Raw genomic sequence first — 14,761 nt, 5'->3', positions numbered from 1 at the left:
TTCTGAGGACTGCATGCTTTTCCTGTGGTGTTTTAACTCGTGTGCCAAAGATCTGTAGCTTACTATCAACGTTTTTAAAAGTAGTCAAAGATAATGTATGTTTGCAGATCCTGATGATAACACGAGTAAGTTTGGAAGTACAAGCGAGTTCATGTTTACCCCAGCAGCAGACTCGTTCCCAGTCGCTCCGAGGCAGTTTTGACTAGAACGCATTGCATCAAGGGACGGTCTTCCCAGCCTGCCCCATAACCCTCGCCTCATTCTGCCCCAGTCTTTTATCGTCTTAGGAACAAATAAGTAGGGACTGGGAACGAGTCTGCCACAGCAGCAGAGTGATTGCAGGACGTGTCAAGAAAAAGTGGCTGTCTTATTTTGCAGACATAAACATGTTCTACAGTAATTGGCACTCCCATTGTTGTCTCTTCATTGATAGATCATGAGTGCATGGAAAATATTTATAAATTTAGCTTAAAAATGCATAAAATAATTGTATGTTTTTGCCTACTACTCACAATAAGACTACTCACCCATTGTTTTCTATGAGCAACAGTCAACTTGGGTTCACTGCAATGACTATTAACTTAGAGAAAACTTTGAGCTTGTAGTCAATAATTATTGTTGTATTGCCAGTGACTAGTGTTCGTTACGTCAAATCAAACAGAATGCAACCAAAGTAACCCATGAATATTTTTATTGATCAATGTGAGACCACTGCTATTTAACAGTCATTAATAATAGGAAACCATCACAGAAGTCAAGTTCCCTGAGTTACAATAAATTACCCAAATGGCAGGGAAGGGGGAACAGTTGGGACAATTTCTTGTTTAAAAAAAAAAAAAGGAGGGCCAGAGCCCCTAAATTACAAGAAATATACAAAAAATTATCATTAAGAGACATTGTTAAGAGCTATTCGAGTGTATATTTAACATAATATACTTTTTACATTGGTTTTCTGGTTAATGATTATCCCAGTTTCACTGTTTTCGCACATGCATGCATCTTGTGTAAAATACTTTACATCTAATATTTTCTTCTTTAATACTGTTGCATTATTACTATTATTATTATTTGAAACCCCTTTAAATCTGAAATGAGAATGTGATTAACTGCCAATTTCTACTCCTTTATGGTGTTACATGATGCTTGGCAGGACGCTTAAGTACAGAACAAGACCATAAAAAGGCCAAGTTTAAGTCTCTCTTCAAGCCTTGGTGGCTTACCAGACCAGCACTTAACTACTGTCCCTGGATCAGGATGCCAGGTCTATTGCAGGGTTTACCTTTAGCAGTACATTTGCTACTGCACATTTAAACACCTGGGTGGAAAGAGCCACTGGGAGAGTAAATGTGGCTTGCACCAGAACACTTGTTCAGGCAGCCAGGGCTCTTACCTGGAGCACTCCATCCAGAGTCCAGTGGGGCCACTAAAACCCCCTGTGTATACAGACTATACAGTTGATTTGTCAGTCTTGTTCTAAGGATAAAATATGTGCCTTATTATACCTTTGTAAGACTTACAAACAGACTTTTTAATCTATAAATTTAGACGGCCAGAAGGGATGGGAACAATACTTCTGTGAAGGTTTCCTCCCACATTTCACAACCTAACATTCCAGGTTCAACATCAAGTTCTTTGAACTCCTCAGAGAAATCTTTGAGATTCAAGATATCATCCAACGAATTAAAAGCCTCACAGTCCATTCCAACCAAATCTGCTACTGTTATGTCACTGCTGCTCGATTCTGGGACTGTGTTGTCGTCTTCATCCTTTGTGGCTGAGAAGGTGCTATGCTGACAGCAGGTTGAGCCTGACTTGGCTTCCTGCTTGGGCTGAATAAGGGCTTGTGGTTCTCTTTCTTCATCAAATTCAAGAAAGCCAAAATCCATGTCAGGCTGGGAAGTGAAACAAACACAACACTTTCATCATAATGTCACTACTGTGTCTTTGTTTCTTCAAAACTGTAAAAAACCCTAATCATATTCTGTAATGAATTCTCTTAACAACATTCATACAACAATTAAACCAAAAAAAGTTCATGGAATTTCAAATAAGGAGAACCTTACATACATAACTAGTGTATAGAACACTTGCAAAAGTTAAATGAAAGCACAATGAAATGCAGTTTACACAGCTGACACACTACCATGCAAATTTATCCTCCCACAAGCATCACATCAGCTGGACTATCATTTTTTTGTTGTCGCAATAGTGATTAAATTCCATTGTAAGACATGTGTAACCTGGAAACCACTTATTAGGTGCAAAACACATCCCAGCTTGGTTGATCACTTTCAGGTCGCAATAAATTTAAACAGTAGAGCAAGTGGGAAGTAAAATTTTCACCAGCTGCTTTGTGCACCTTGTAGCAATAAGTTCCAGCTTGTTTCAAAGCATGATCAAGCCACCTTGTCTAAATTTGAGAGTTTGGCTTTGCTACAAAATTTCAAATAAGAAATTCTATTACAAATGATTCATTATTACCTGCTGTTGATCGTCATCCAAGTCGTGATCAGAGAAAGAAACAGAATCAGGCGTTCCTGCTGCTGAGAAACTAAGAGTGATGCATACTCGTTACATTCTGCTTCTTTCTTGATCACAACTGAACTTGTTTCTGGACTTGGTGGGTATGTGTGCTTGGTGACTGGCTCTGGCGATACTGGAGGTGTGAGGCCAAGACGAACTCTCAACTCGGAATTTTCAATTGTCATTGCCTCTGAATGTTTTCTTAGACTTTCATTGTCTGTGCGAAGAGCTTTATTCTGAAATAAATAAAGACATTTGGCTTGAATGGCATACACACAAGAGAAGACCTTTGATTAATACCTAGCAATATTAGGGCCTAAATAAATTTGCTTCCTTAAAAAAACTGGTTGTGAAATCTGCGCTTAGGTAAACTTGACATGGCTATCGGGTACAGGCAAACTGTTCCTCCATTTATATTCCATTAAATATTCCAGCTCCAGTCGAAGGGAAAAAGTTGCTCCATTAGAGGGTTTGAAAGAAATGTAATCACAGAAAACGAAAGACATTTAAGCATTTTGCTCTGTATTTTTTTTTTAAATTTAAGATTAGCCTGAGCTATAAAGCTTTCTTTGTTCTCGATCCTTCGTCATCTACATATCGGAACAAAAACGTCCGTTCAAAATTATTAGAGAATACTGGTATAAGTTCACGATCACTGTTAAAGAGCGGTTGAGGAAAGACACTGGACAATATGATTAATGTCACCTCTTGTTCTAACTGTGCGACGATCTCCTCGAGTTCCGTCATTCGTGCCTTCTTCCTGTCGCGAGCAGTTTGAGCAGCCACACGATTCTTTAGTTTTCTGAACAAAACAAAATCACAAACAACGCTTTATCATTCATTCAGTAAGCAGATTATTCAGAGAAATACTTAAGTTAGACATTCGATACCAAAAATTCAGTTGTTACAAGCCATATAAGCTATGCTGAGAGAGAATCGTCAAAAGGCCATATTGTAACTTACCTTCGAAGGGCTCTTTCTTCGGCAGATAAATTGTCAAGTCTTTTTCTTTTTCTGGGTTGCCCATCTGTTGTCGAGTTGTTTAAAGCGAGTGAATTTAGTACGGCGTCTCTGTCTATGGTTTTCGATTCCATTTTACCGCGTATGAACGGTCCCCCAAACAATATAAAATCTCGGTTTCAGAAATACGTCTTGTAAAATACAAGAAACCGAGGTAATTTTTCCGAAAATTTCATCATACTCCCAAATATGGTAAAGATGTTTCCCAAAATAGAATGAATACATCAGAATTAGCCAATGAAAACACGCCACGAACCCAAGAGTTCGGACTTCCTCAAAAACTTGGGGTGGTGGGGTGGTGGGGTGGTGGCGGCCGTGCTGGGGGAGGGGGAGAAGAGCTAAAAAAAAAAAGAAAAAAAAAAGCGAGCGCGGCTTCGCGCCTCCTGGCGTCCAGTTCTTTCGCTTTCGCGATTCATTCCGCGTTCAACGATTACAGCCTGCGTTGTAGCGTTGCAGCCGGACGCGTGACGGTCCAAATCCTTGCTATAGTTCGTCTGCAGCTCCCAAAAATGAAAAGCTTGTTTTGATATCCCCGGCTGATATCCCGCAGGTTTACAAGGACCTGTATAATTATTTCTCATTAGCTAGTTTCATAATTCTGAACTTCCTAACAGGCTTTTGTTTTGCATTTACAAAATCACGCAGCCAGTCGTTGTTTTTCCATTTATTTCCTTTATAGTTCTAAAACCTCAACAGTCACTCCGTTTGTGTGCTTGGGCCCCTGCATGTTTTTCTCAAAACACTGCCTGCGAGTGCCTGGAAGGTCCTGGAACACTGTTTTAAAAGTTCATTAGGTACGCTATGTATGGTAACACAAAATGTGACCCACCCTTTCAAAGGATTTCAAAAGAGTTTTTTGATTGGACAGACAAGGGCCAATCAGCGTTGGTGATACAAAATACAAACACGGGATACGGTAGCGGAATCCATTTTGTGTTGCTCTTGCACGGTTATGTATGCATTGAACGATCTATTTTAAGAAGAAATGCCCCGCAAAGGTTAGTGTACTTTATTGTCATTACAAACCATCCATTCTTGTGGTCCTGTGTTACGTGCTTCATCAAATTTCCAGACGCATTTAATTACGCTTCGAAGTTCCTAAAAAATACTCCACAGCGCGTCGTATTTTGATTCATCAAATTATCTATTCTCTGCACGCTGCAGTCAGTGGTTGGAAATGCGAGTTAACATTCTTTCTTTCTTTTATTACTGTAAAAAGACAAGCTTAAATGAAAATGACACAAACTAAAGCCGTGTTTACACTAAGCCTTATTCAACTAAGCCTGCGAAATTATACTCAGCCGCCTCTCCAACTGAAATACAGTCGAACCTCTTGTAAAGGCCTGGCCAAACGGAGACGCAAGCAGACGCAAGTTGCGTTGGCTTACATTCACTGTGGCCGAGATCTAATTTGTACGCAAGTCAAGGCAAGTTTTACACCATTTGGCCACCCAAAGCAAGTCAACGCAAGTCTTGCTGTTTACTTCTAGTTAACAAATTTACATCAGTTTTTATGCGTCTGTCCTGTTATTGATGATAAATGGCGTCATAACATTGTCAAAGTGTTGTAGATTCGCGAGCCGCTAGGCGAGCGGATCTACAACAAACTTTGACAATGTTATGACGAAATTTTATCATCAATAACAGGACAGACGCATAAAAACTGATGTCAATTTGTTTTTTACAATAACAAAAAGCCAGAACTGATTTTAAAACGAAGGAAAGAAATCTACGGGGAAGATGCAATTGCCGTACGGCCGCAGAATCTAAATTTTGTCGCTGTAATTTGGAAAATCACACTCACAGGCTTGTAAATTAAAAGTTTGGTAAGAATACCGCCAGAAATACACAAGAAAATTTGAATTGTGCAACTAACCTTTAATCCACTGAAAAGTTTTCACAAAATAATCCGCTAAAACGTGGTTCAGCTTTCTAATTTCATTGAAAGCACACATTCTCGCTCACCGCCGATTTTCGGTCTGAATCCTCAATAAACATCCAGATCTCTTCGCTCTCAGGTCGCACTGGTTTCTTAAGTTTTAACCGATAAATTTTAGGTGATTTCCTCATTGAAGACTTCTAGTTTTGTGGTATAATTCTCACCTCATCAAGAATACAGCGCTAAATCAGTGCTGAAAAGTTTGACAAAACCTTCGCTGATTGCGTCAGCTACGAGTTTCATGCGTCTGTACTCTTATTGACAATAAAAATTAGCCAATCAGCGCGCAAGAATTCGCTCAGTTATTGTAAAATACTGAATTGCAGCGCGTGCAGTAACATTGAAATGGCTTTTTGGAGCGATTGCAGCATACCCCGCCACTTCATTTACATGTGTCGGAACGCTTTAAGAACGAGAAATAACACAATAGGCACTTTTGTTATTCAATGACATGCAAAATAGTGGCGGGGTATTCTTGCGTGCACTTGTGAGTAAACTTGCGAGTCTGTTTGGCCACCTAATGCAAATCTGTATGCAAGTTCAACTTGCAACTACTTGCAATTTCTTGCGTTTACTTGCGTTACCGTTTGGCCCGGGCAGGGCTTTTTTAAAGCAAGTGCATGCAGGTCTGTAGGCAAGTTGAACTTGCCTACAGACTTGCACTGGGTAGCCAAACGGGAGAGGCGCCAAACGCACTCGCAAGTTGTCAAAATAGTCATTTGAATGCTAATGCACGCACTGCAATAGACCATATTCGTATTCTTGGTATTGGACTGGAACTAGCTTGCAATGGAGGCTGATGCGGGGGAATATCATTAAAATGAGCTTTATGTCATTTGCATTTGAAAAGATTACCCCCATTTACCTCCTACAAGCTATTTCCAGTCCAATACAGAGAATATGAATATGGTCTATTCAGAACTTGAAGTAAACAGCGAGACTAGCGTTGGGTGGCCAAGGGTTGAAAAAATTGCGTTGACTTGCAAGTAAATTTGATCTCAACCAAAGTTATAACACAAGTGCAGGCAAGTCCTGGCCAAATGGTGATGGAAGTGCCTGCAAGTTAAAAACTTTGCTCTACTTGCATCTCCATTTGGCCAGGCCCTGGTTTCTTCAAAAGTTGTAAAATGCTATCCAACGGTAAATCATCGTTATCCAGTCTAGTTCGTTTTGTCAAAACTGATCTGCAGAACAGCAATTTATCCCGTGAATAGCGTCATTCACCCTTTCAACAACTGGGCTCGGGCTTTAAGCGATGACCATTAATATCACTGTAAGACAGGAAGGCAACACCATCAGAAATTACAGATGGGAATCCTTTGCCTAGTATCTTAACTTAAAGTTAATGACTCTTAAATTGTTTAGAATTCATTTTAAAATGGCTTCCAAAACCGTGATAAGCTGTATGCGATGGTAAGGGGGCTGTTTTCATGACAACAAGCTAAGACAATATCTGCCGTAACTTGCAAACCTAACACACCCAATAGGATCAAAGAAAGCCAAAATAAATGTTTTTGAAATTTGCCCCTTAATTAGCTACATCGCACAGGGCTGTTTTTATGTTTTAGCTGTTGTACATTGAAATTATCACCTGTACATAGCATTTGCTTTGTATGGAAGTGTAATGCAGCACTAATGGACATCTTCACCCAAAACATCGAGTGAGCTCAGCCTAATTATGACAACACTGTTTCAAGTTCAAGTTTATTTATTTTCCACATATCTATCAATGTGCTTTAAACTGTTGCATTATTCAGTAGCAGGAGATCTCTTCAAGCTTATTTAAGCTTTTCTAAGGAGATTCCCCTTGTATTTACAATTAACAATTAACTTAAAATTTCATAGTATATGGTGGCTTAATTAATCACTGTGTTTTTTAATTTTAGAAAAAGAAACATGTTGTAAGGATTCCACAGATAAATCAGTAGGCACTCAAGATAGTAAGGTAATCGTACATTACAAATGTAAACAGTTTGAATCTAATACAGTGGAACCTTGCTTTATGGCCATAATCTGGCCACCCTGTAATTACAGGCAAAATGCCTGTACATTTTATTATAATAAAACCCTGTTAATGCAGCCACCCCGTTAATACGGCTAATGGCCACATTCTGAATTCCCAACCTGCATAATCCTTTATAATTTTATCCTGTTAATGTAAGGCCACTCAAACCAAATCCCCATTTTTCAGTCCAGTTATGTTCATGATTGAATTTGTTTTTAATTAATTGCCACACCTATTTACTGAAATTTTGGACTCAAAATCGTAGGTGTGGCTTATCTACAAGATCATTGCTTTTGGGGATGTAAATTGCCTAGTTTTGGGTCAGAAAAAGCACTAAAAATCTTAAGTAAATAAACATTTAACAATTATTGAAACCTGTTGTTGTCGATCATTGTTTTTGGTAAATGGTCTGGCTCCTAAAGGAGTCGTTAATGCCTCAGTCTTCAGGTTCTAAACCCAAATTGTTCATCAGTAGTTCCTTAAGACGATTTTTTTAAACTTTGCTTGAGCAGCTAAACTCAAACTGCAATGAGGGAAGTTTCACTCTCAAGTTTTACCCCTAAAACTCTGCTGTTGTCAGGGGCGACAGAGCCAGTTTCCATTGGAAACACCTCATGCTATTGACATCAGCAGTCTGTGGCACTTTTCAGTGATACAACTTTCACGCAAAAGGGTCTGCTAATGTCAATAGCACAATATGTTACCAATGGAAGCATTAAGCGGCTAGGAATATTTCTCGTTTTCCCTGAATGGGATGCTAGTCCATCGCAGGGTACACCCCCAATATTATGTTGCCAGTACCCATTTATACACGTGGGTGGAGAGAGGCATGATGAGAGTAAAGTGTCTTGCCCAAGAACACAACACAGTGACCCTGGCCAAGTGTAGTATTATTCATTCAAAATATTTCATCAACTTCCAATAATAGCGATGTCTTCCAATTTTGGTTGAAGCTAGCGGGTTAACTGGAATTTGCCAGCGGATTGTAAACCAATTAGAAATGAAGAAATATTTTGAATGAATAACAAACACACTTAATGGCAGTATCTCTGCAACTGATACAGGGTCCACCTTCTACTCCTAATGCTGATCAAAGCTCTGATGGTGTGGAGAAGGAATCATGTTCAACAGAGACTTTAAACAAGAATACACATATAGAACAGGTCCTGATAAAACCAGAGGAACAACCAACCAACCTTGAGGGTGCAATCATGTCTGATGGTTCAAAAGACACAAAGAAACAGCTCACAGAAACTGAAAACAGCAAGACATCAGATAAGAAACAAGTTGACACAATCTCAAAGCCATTCAGTCCTCAGTTATTAAAGTGGAGTAATAATCCAATAACACAAGCTAAAGGGAAAAAGAAAAAAGTGTAAGTTCTATTGTACAGAGTAATATTATTTACAAGTACCTTTTCACTAATCTGATCACAGTAACTGTTTTGTTAGACATTGTAAGTTATTGTTTTTTGTGTTTGTTCAGGGTCATGTAAATGTTTTAATTTGTTCTCTTTTTTAAAGCAGTCGTTAGGTGAAGAAAAATCATATTTATGCCTTAACATTTAAAGCAAACAACATTTTAACATTGTGCAACTGTCAATGGATCCCTATGGTGGGCTGTTTGTTTGTTTATTTGTTTGTTTTAAGGATGGTTGTCTCAAATACTTTCTTTCAATGTATTTTTGCTGTTAACTTTTCACAATGCATGACTACAGTATTGTACTATTGAAAAGCTCTATTACAATTTAATTTTGCAATTTTTTTGACCAGTTAAAACTTTCTTTGGACGAATCTTTCTTTATTGTAGAGTAGGAACATAACCGCCTTATGTGGAATTTTAGGAAGTTTCCCTAACGCTTGTTTTGCCCAGATTGGCCAGAAGAAAATCAAAGGCTCTTCAAGCAACCTCATGGTAATTCGGTGAAGTGCCGTCCTTCGCTTTTTATGCTCATTCATGCAGCGTGCTGCGGCGTGCTGCGAAGCACGCAATGAATGAGGATATTAAAATGGATTAGCTGTTGACGGAAGTTGCACATGGACAAAAAATACGTGGATAGAAGCTGTAGAACGGTAGTAATTGTACATGCTACCCTCCCCCCTTAGTAACGTCAAACATAACTTCCATGAAGTTCAGACACAAAGGTTAAAAGAAATGAAACCCTTGTATCCATGGTGTAATAAATAAATTAACATCAAATCACAATTTTGGAACTTCTATAAAGTGCAACGTGAATCAAGAAGCTAAAATGTTGACACCTTGGAGGACCCTAAATGGGTTTATTAAACATAACTGACATAGCAATCAAGTCCGTCGTGGCAGACGGAAGTAATTAAAAAAGCAGCTATTTCAAACAGGGAATATGGTTTCGTTTTCATTTTTTTTAAATAAGTGTTTAATAATGTAACGGTCTCACTTTATTTGCCTTTAAATGCTTATCTTTCATGTGAGTTGCATCAATGGGTCACTGATGCTTTGTGCTCTCCGGCTTCGTAGCGCAGATTCTATTTTTTTCACCACCACCAAAACAAAGTGTAACCTTTGAATATGTTTTTTACTGTCTTGGATGCGCTGAATTTTTTCAATTACTTTTCTGTCAGTACATATATTGTATACGTACCTGGCAGCAACAAATGTTATTTTTGAGCAGCCGATGAAATTTGAGAGAAAGATGCACCTGAGCACGTCGTGTTTCTGCTCGCCTCAAAAAGATGAAAAATGGATGACATGACACGAGATGACAATACGCGAAACAGAAACGTGCTATGGAACTCATGTTTTTCCAGTGAGCTGAAGCGTTTATTAAATCATGTCACATGGCAAGCGAAAATGCATGTATTTTGTACCTGCTATCAGTGTTAAAGTCACAATCTCACTTTATTTCCCTTTTTGAATGTTTTCTTTTCTTTCACAGGAGTTAAGTGAATGGGTCATTGATAGTTTGTGCTCTCAGGCTTCGCAGAGAGATTTTTTTAACACTGAAAACGGATGACTTGACACGAGATGATGTGACACGAAACAAAAACGTGCCGCAAAACAACAATAATTGTTGTTTTGCGGCCGTTTTCGTCACATCATCTCGTGTCGCTCCGTCAGTGTTCCTCTCCCATTCCTCCGGTTGGTGTACTTATTTTTCTTTATAATGATAATAATAATCTATAATAATAGTCTTTGAGAATCTTTTTTAGTGTGAAAAAGTCAATGGTAAATGCAACTGGTTGTACAAACAGTGGGAAAACAGCAAGAAAGAACCCATTTATATGCACGTGATTGACGCGCAAATGGCATAGGTGTCCAATTACAGGTATCCAATTTGAAGTTGCTCAAATTGGATACCTGTAATTGGACACCCACGTGATCTTGCGCCGATTACGTGACAAATAAGCGCACACAGAACCAATCAAAATCGAGAATTTTGTTATATGGCTATTTTTCTTCATGTGATAATATAGGAAAAAGAAGGAAGAAAAGCAGACACGTCAGACTGAGGTGTCTGAGTATTTTGCAGTCCGAAGAAGTGCCCGGAAAAGCAAATCAGTTATACAGGTTTGTCTTTTTCCTCAAGTCTCATACAGCGCAAACAATTCTGAATCAGTGATACAATCAAAACATGAGGGAAAACACATGTAGTTGGCATAAACAGCAGGATAACATGCACGAGTGAGTCATGCTTGCTTATGCTTTTGCTTCTGATTGGCTGAGAAACCAATCACTAAGTATAATAATGCAAAAACAAAGCAAATGTAAATTACTGTCTTATAATGTCACTCAAGTGAAAACTGCTCTATCTAAGAATTAGGGTTTTCTTTTAATTTAGTTTAATTTACAAAGCATAAAACAGTGAAATCATCATCATCATCGATTCCCGTCGTGCCAGTAGGTGCATAAGCCCATCACATTCTCTGACCAACATTCTCTGTTCTATGCCATCGCTTTGGCCACATCCCAAGTCTTCTACCCCACCTTGTTTCTCTCTTACTTGACAGTCCTTTTCCAAGTGTTCTTTGGTCTTCCTCTCACCCTTCGACCATCTGGTGTTCACTACAATTCTGTAAACAGTCATTCACACCTTCTCTTCTGAGTACATCTCCTAATCCTTCACCCTCTTTGTCATAACTCACAGCTTATGTCATTGATCTCTGCCATCTGAACCACTCTCTTGTTTGTCCTTCTTTGTTGACATCTAATTTTCAGTATCTATTCATTGGCCTTTGTCATACTTCATGTTTCAGAGCCATATAGCAGGACCAGTTGAATGTAAGACTTATAAATAGGCATATCTTGGTTCTCCTTCCAGTTCCTCTGGCTGCCCACACCTCCCTGGGATGCACCACATGCCTTCTGCAATCTGTTCACAATATCTTTACTGCCTTCACCCTCCTTATCTACAATAGCTCCTAGGTATGCAAACTCCTCAACATCTTCAACTTTTTTCACCAAGATGCTTAACCTATATAATTTTTGCAAGTAGTTTATAAATTTGTTTGCTCTTTAGAGTCCAAACCATAAATCATCTCCTTTATTAAAGAACCGACATGTACAGTTAGCACTAGCTGAAAATATAATACTTATTTATTTTCCTTTGTAGAGTGAGAAACAGAATGCCCTTGAACAGGCTGTGTTGTCAGGCAAGGAACTAGATCTAGAGGTATGACCTTCACTACTCAATATGAAGAGGAAGAGAATGTGGAGCTAACTTCTACCTCACTGAATTATGTTACCGGTACATAATATTACATGTACATCACAATGTTACTTGGTCAGCCTGACAAAAGAAAAACAGTTTAATACCTAAATCTACGGAGTGAAGTAAAGCTCGTGACTTGGCAACTAACATTTCATTACTGTTGCAATGAATGTATATCATACAGATACATAGCCACCCTAGCAAGCGTTTTCATACAAATGTAGTTTTTCACCTTTAAGCCACGTGAAAGCGAACAGAGAAGAAGGCTAAATTTTAGGCTGTACCACTACATGGCTCATTGTTAGGTTGGAAGCATGGAAATTTGTCAAAATATTCTCTACAAGGCAATCGCTTCAGTTAACCCAGCTAAGTTTGATGCCAAAGGGGCATGCAAAAGTGTCCAGACCGATGTTTAATGTCTTAACTTGAAGAAACTGTACTCTCATTCAAATAGTCATTGACAAATATCTTGCACTAAAATGAATGTTTTCTCAATTTGTTTCAAAGGAGACGGCATAAAATAGCCCTAATTAAAAAATACAGTAGCAGATAAGAAGTGTCCATAAATTGAGGTTAGCTTTGTATGAGAGCATGGCTCTCAGGTCTCAGAAAAGTTTTTGTCAACACTAGTAACTGGGGTTTAAGTAGGTAATGTAAGAGAAAATATATCGAGCATTTCGTCGTCTCTGTAGAAGGGCGTGTTCTGTTTTGAAATGCTGGCTCAGTCCTTGCTAAAAAAAAATTGTTTCACTAAGTTGCTTCTTGAAGAAACAAATATTTTTTTTATTTTGATTTCAGGTTCAAGAAGTGGAAGGTAAAGGAAGAGGCGTATTTGCTAAACGAGACTTCACCAGAGGACAGTTTGTGTGTGAATATGCTGGTGAACTGATTGATTATGAAACTGCAAAGGAGCGGGAAAAGTTTTATGAAGGGAAGACAGAATTTGGATGTTACATGTATTACTTCGGTTTCAAGAACAAAAAGCTGTGGTGAGTGCATCTACTCGTATTCCAAAAAGATCATTTAACAATTATTCCATGAGCGCGCGTTGAAAATGAGACGGCAGATAGCCAACGACGCGCGTAGTGCGTCGTTGGCTATAACTATCTCATTTCCAACAAGCGCGAGTGGAATAATTGTTTTATTAAAAACGCCCAAAGAATTGCAATAATTGATCTCCCCGGCTGTTCTCGTTAACGCGTATCGGCTACCATATCTGTGGTCTATGGTATATGAGCTCATATACCATTGCCTGTAAACCCATTAAAACTCAGGAATTATCCGGCCTTTGACATAGATATGCGACAAAATGACATGTAAAAAGATAAACTATTACTTTGACGTTGTCACTGACAAGCATAAAAAGGCCAGTATTCGAGTTTTAAGTTTCTTTAGAATAGAGAGATAAAGCTTTACGTTATACGGCAAACGATAAACGCGAGCTTGCCTTTCATTTTGTTACCTTTTTATCAAATTATAAAATTAATACCTCATAAAAAAGGGGGGAAATCCCATTCGTGACAAACACAAAACTACTCAATTCCGCGTACGAACGGCAGACGGTAGAAGTTGATTTTTTTGCCGTTCGCGGGAAAAATAAACGTCATGCTTTATCCTTAGTCTATTAATACAAAAATAGAATCTCGATAATTGAATTTAGTACCTCGGTTTTGGGAGGAGCTCTTGACCGGCTTTTTCCCTTCAATTCATAGTGTTGATGCTACAAAAGAGAGTGACAGGCTTGGCCGGCTTTTGAATCACAGCAGAACTGATGCAAACTGTGCAACGAAGCTAATGTCTATAAAGGACAAACCTTACTTGATACTGGAAACTGTCAGGGACGTGAAAGCTGGAGAAGAGCTTCTATATGACTATGGAGAGAGAAGCAAGGATGTCCTTCAATTTCATCAGTGGTTAAAAAGCTAGAAGAGATCCCCATGCCTGGTCAGGCTACTAATCAATGCAAGGACAGCAAACAGAATGGAGACGTCAAATCGCAGTCGTTTTCAAAGACTGTTCTAAATATTCTAGAATGTTCTAGATATTTCACCAATAGCATTCAGGGTGCAAGCCTATTTTTGACCATTTTTGCCTCTTGTGAGATATTTTTTCACTCATTTAATTTTAAGTGCATTGGATTTATGTTAAGTTCTTTGAAGATGGCTGTAATTTCTTGTAAATTTTTAAGTTATTACAATTTCAGCATGTATATGTTAATATAAATACAAATATTTTATACTAATATGTCTATTGATGGTCATTGATCTGTGCACGTTTTCCCCCAGGGGTGTACTCCGGCTTGTAAATGACAGGGATGATCAAAGGATTTTTTGGGGTTTGAAATGTTCGATTTCGGGATTTTTTGGGTTGGAAAATTTGGCAAATATTTTTTGGGGTGACTTGATTTAAATAGGGGATATTTTTTGGGTATTAAAAACGAACTAAAGTGCCTTGGCCTTAGTGTATTTATGGTATGATGAATTAAAAAAACACGAGCGTTCATTTTTTTATGATTGTCTTTGTGTTATATTATTGCCCCTCCTGGCAATTTAGGGGTAATTTGACAAGGGATTTTTTTTTGGGGGGG

General features: G+C 38.5%; 2 protein-coding genes across 2 annotated transcripts; one reads left to right on the top strand and one right to left on the bottom strand.

Moving 5' to 3' along the window:
• Nucleotides 1-674: 674 nt before the first annotated feature.
• On the bottom strand, nucleotides 675-3,702 carry LOC144647411 (uncharacterized). The gene is made up of 4 exons (XM_078507208.1): nucleotides 3,487-3,702; nucleotides 3,229-3,325; nucleotides 2,482-2,759; nucleotides 675-1,892 (listed from the first exon to the last, which is right to left on the bottom strand). Exons 1-4 carry the CDS (start codon nucleotides 3,615-3,617, stop codon nucleotides 1,721-1,723), a joined length of 678 nt encoding a protein of 225 aa, XP_078363334.1. The 5' UTR covers nucleotides 3,618-3,702; the 3' UTR covers nucleotides 675-1,720.
• A 738-nt stretch (nucleotides 3,703-4,440) lies between these two features.
• On the top strand, nucleotides 4,441-14,418 carry LOC144647410 (histone-lysine N-methyltransferase set-1-like). Its single transcript, XM_078507207.1, has 7 exons — nucleotides 4,441-4,541; nucleotides 7,369-7,427; nucleotides 8,552-8,862; nucleotides 10,940-11,033; nucleotides 12,076-12,135; nucleotides 12,973-13,163; nucleotides 13,887-14,418. Exons 1-7 carry the CDS (start codon nucleotides 4,529-4,531, stop codon nucleotides 14,098-14,100), a joined length of 942 nt encoding a protein of 313 aa, XP_078363333.1. The 5' UTR covers nucleotides 4,441-4,528; the 3' UTR covers nucleotides 14,101-14,418.
• Nucleotides 14,419-14,761: the final 343 nt, after the last annotated feature.

The sequence above is a fragment of the Oculina patagonica genome, chromosome 3 (genome assembly GCF_052425735.1).
Source record: "Oculina patagonica isolate OP01 chromosome 3, crgOcupat, whole genome shotgun sequence".
Classification (NCBI taxonomy): Eukaryota; Metazoa; Cnidaria; class Anthozoa; order Scleractinia; family Oculinidae; genus Oculina; species Oculina patagonica.
This window is presented reverse-complemented; position numbering and strand designations above follow the sequence as displayed.

Bases quoted from the DNA above. Each gene is read 5' to 3' on its own strand.
- LOC144647411 (XM_078507208.1), bottom strand. From the start codon at position 3,617: ATGGAATCGAAAACCATAGACAGAGACGCCGTACTAAATTCACTCGCT. The intron at 3,326-3,486 runs GTAAGTTACAAT...TGTTTTGTTCAG, and splicing joins GAAGAAAGAGCCCTTCGAAG to AAAACTAAAGAATCGTGTGG. The intron at 1,893-2,481 runs GTAATAATGAAT...TTCACTTCCCAG, and splicing joins TGGATGACGATCAACAGCAG to CCTGACATGGATTTTGGCTT.
- LOC144647410 (XM_078507207.1), top strand. The intron at 8,863-10,939 runs GTAAGTTCTATT...GTGATAATATAG, and splicing joins AAAGGGAAAAAGAAAAAAGT to GAAAAAGAAGGAAGAAAAGC. The intron at 13,164-13,886 runs GTGAGTGCATCT...TTCAATTCATAG, and splicing joins TTCAAGAACAAAAAGCTGTG to TGTTGATGCTACAAAAGAGA.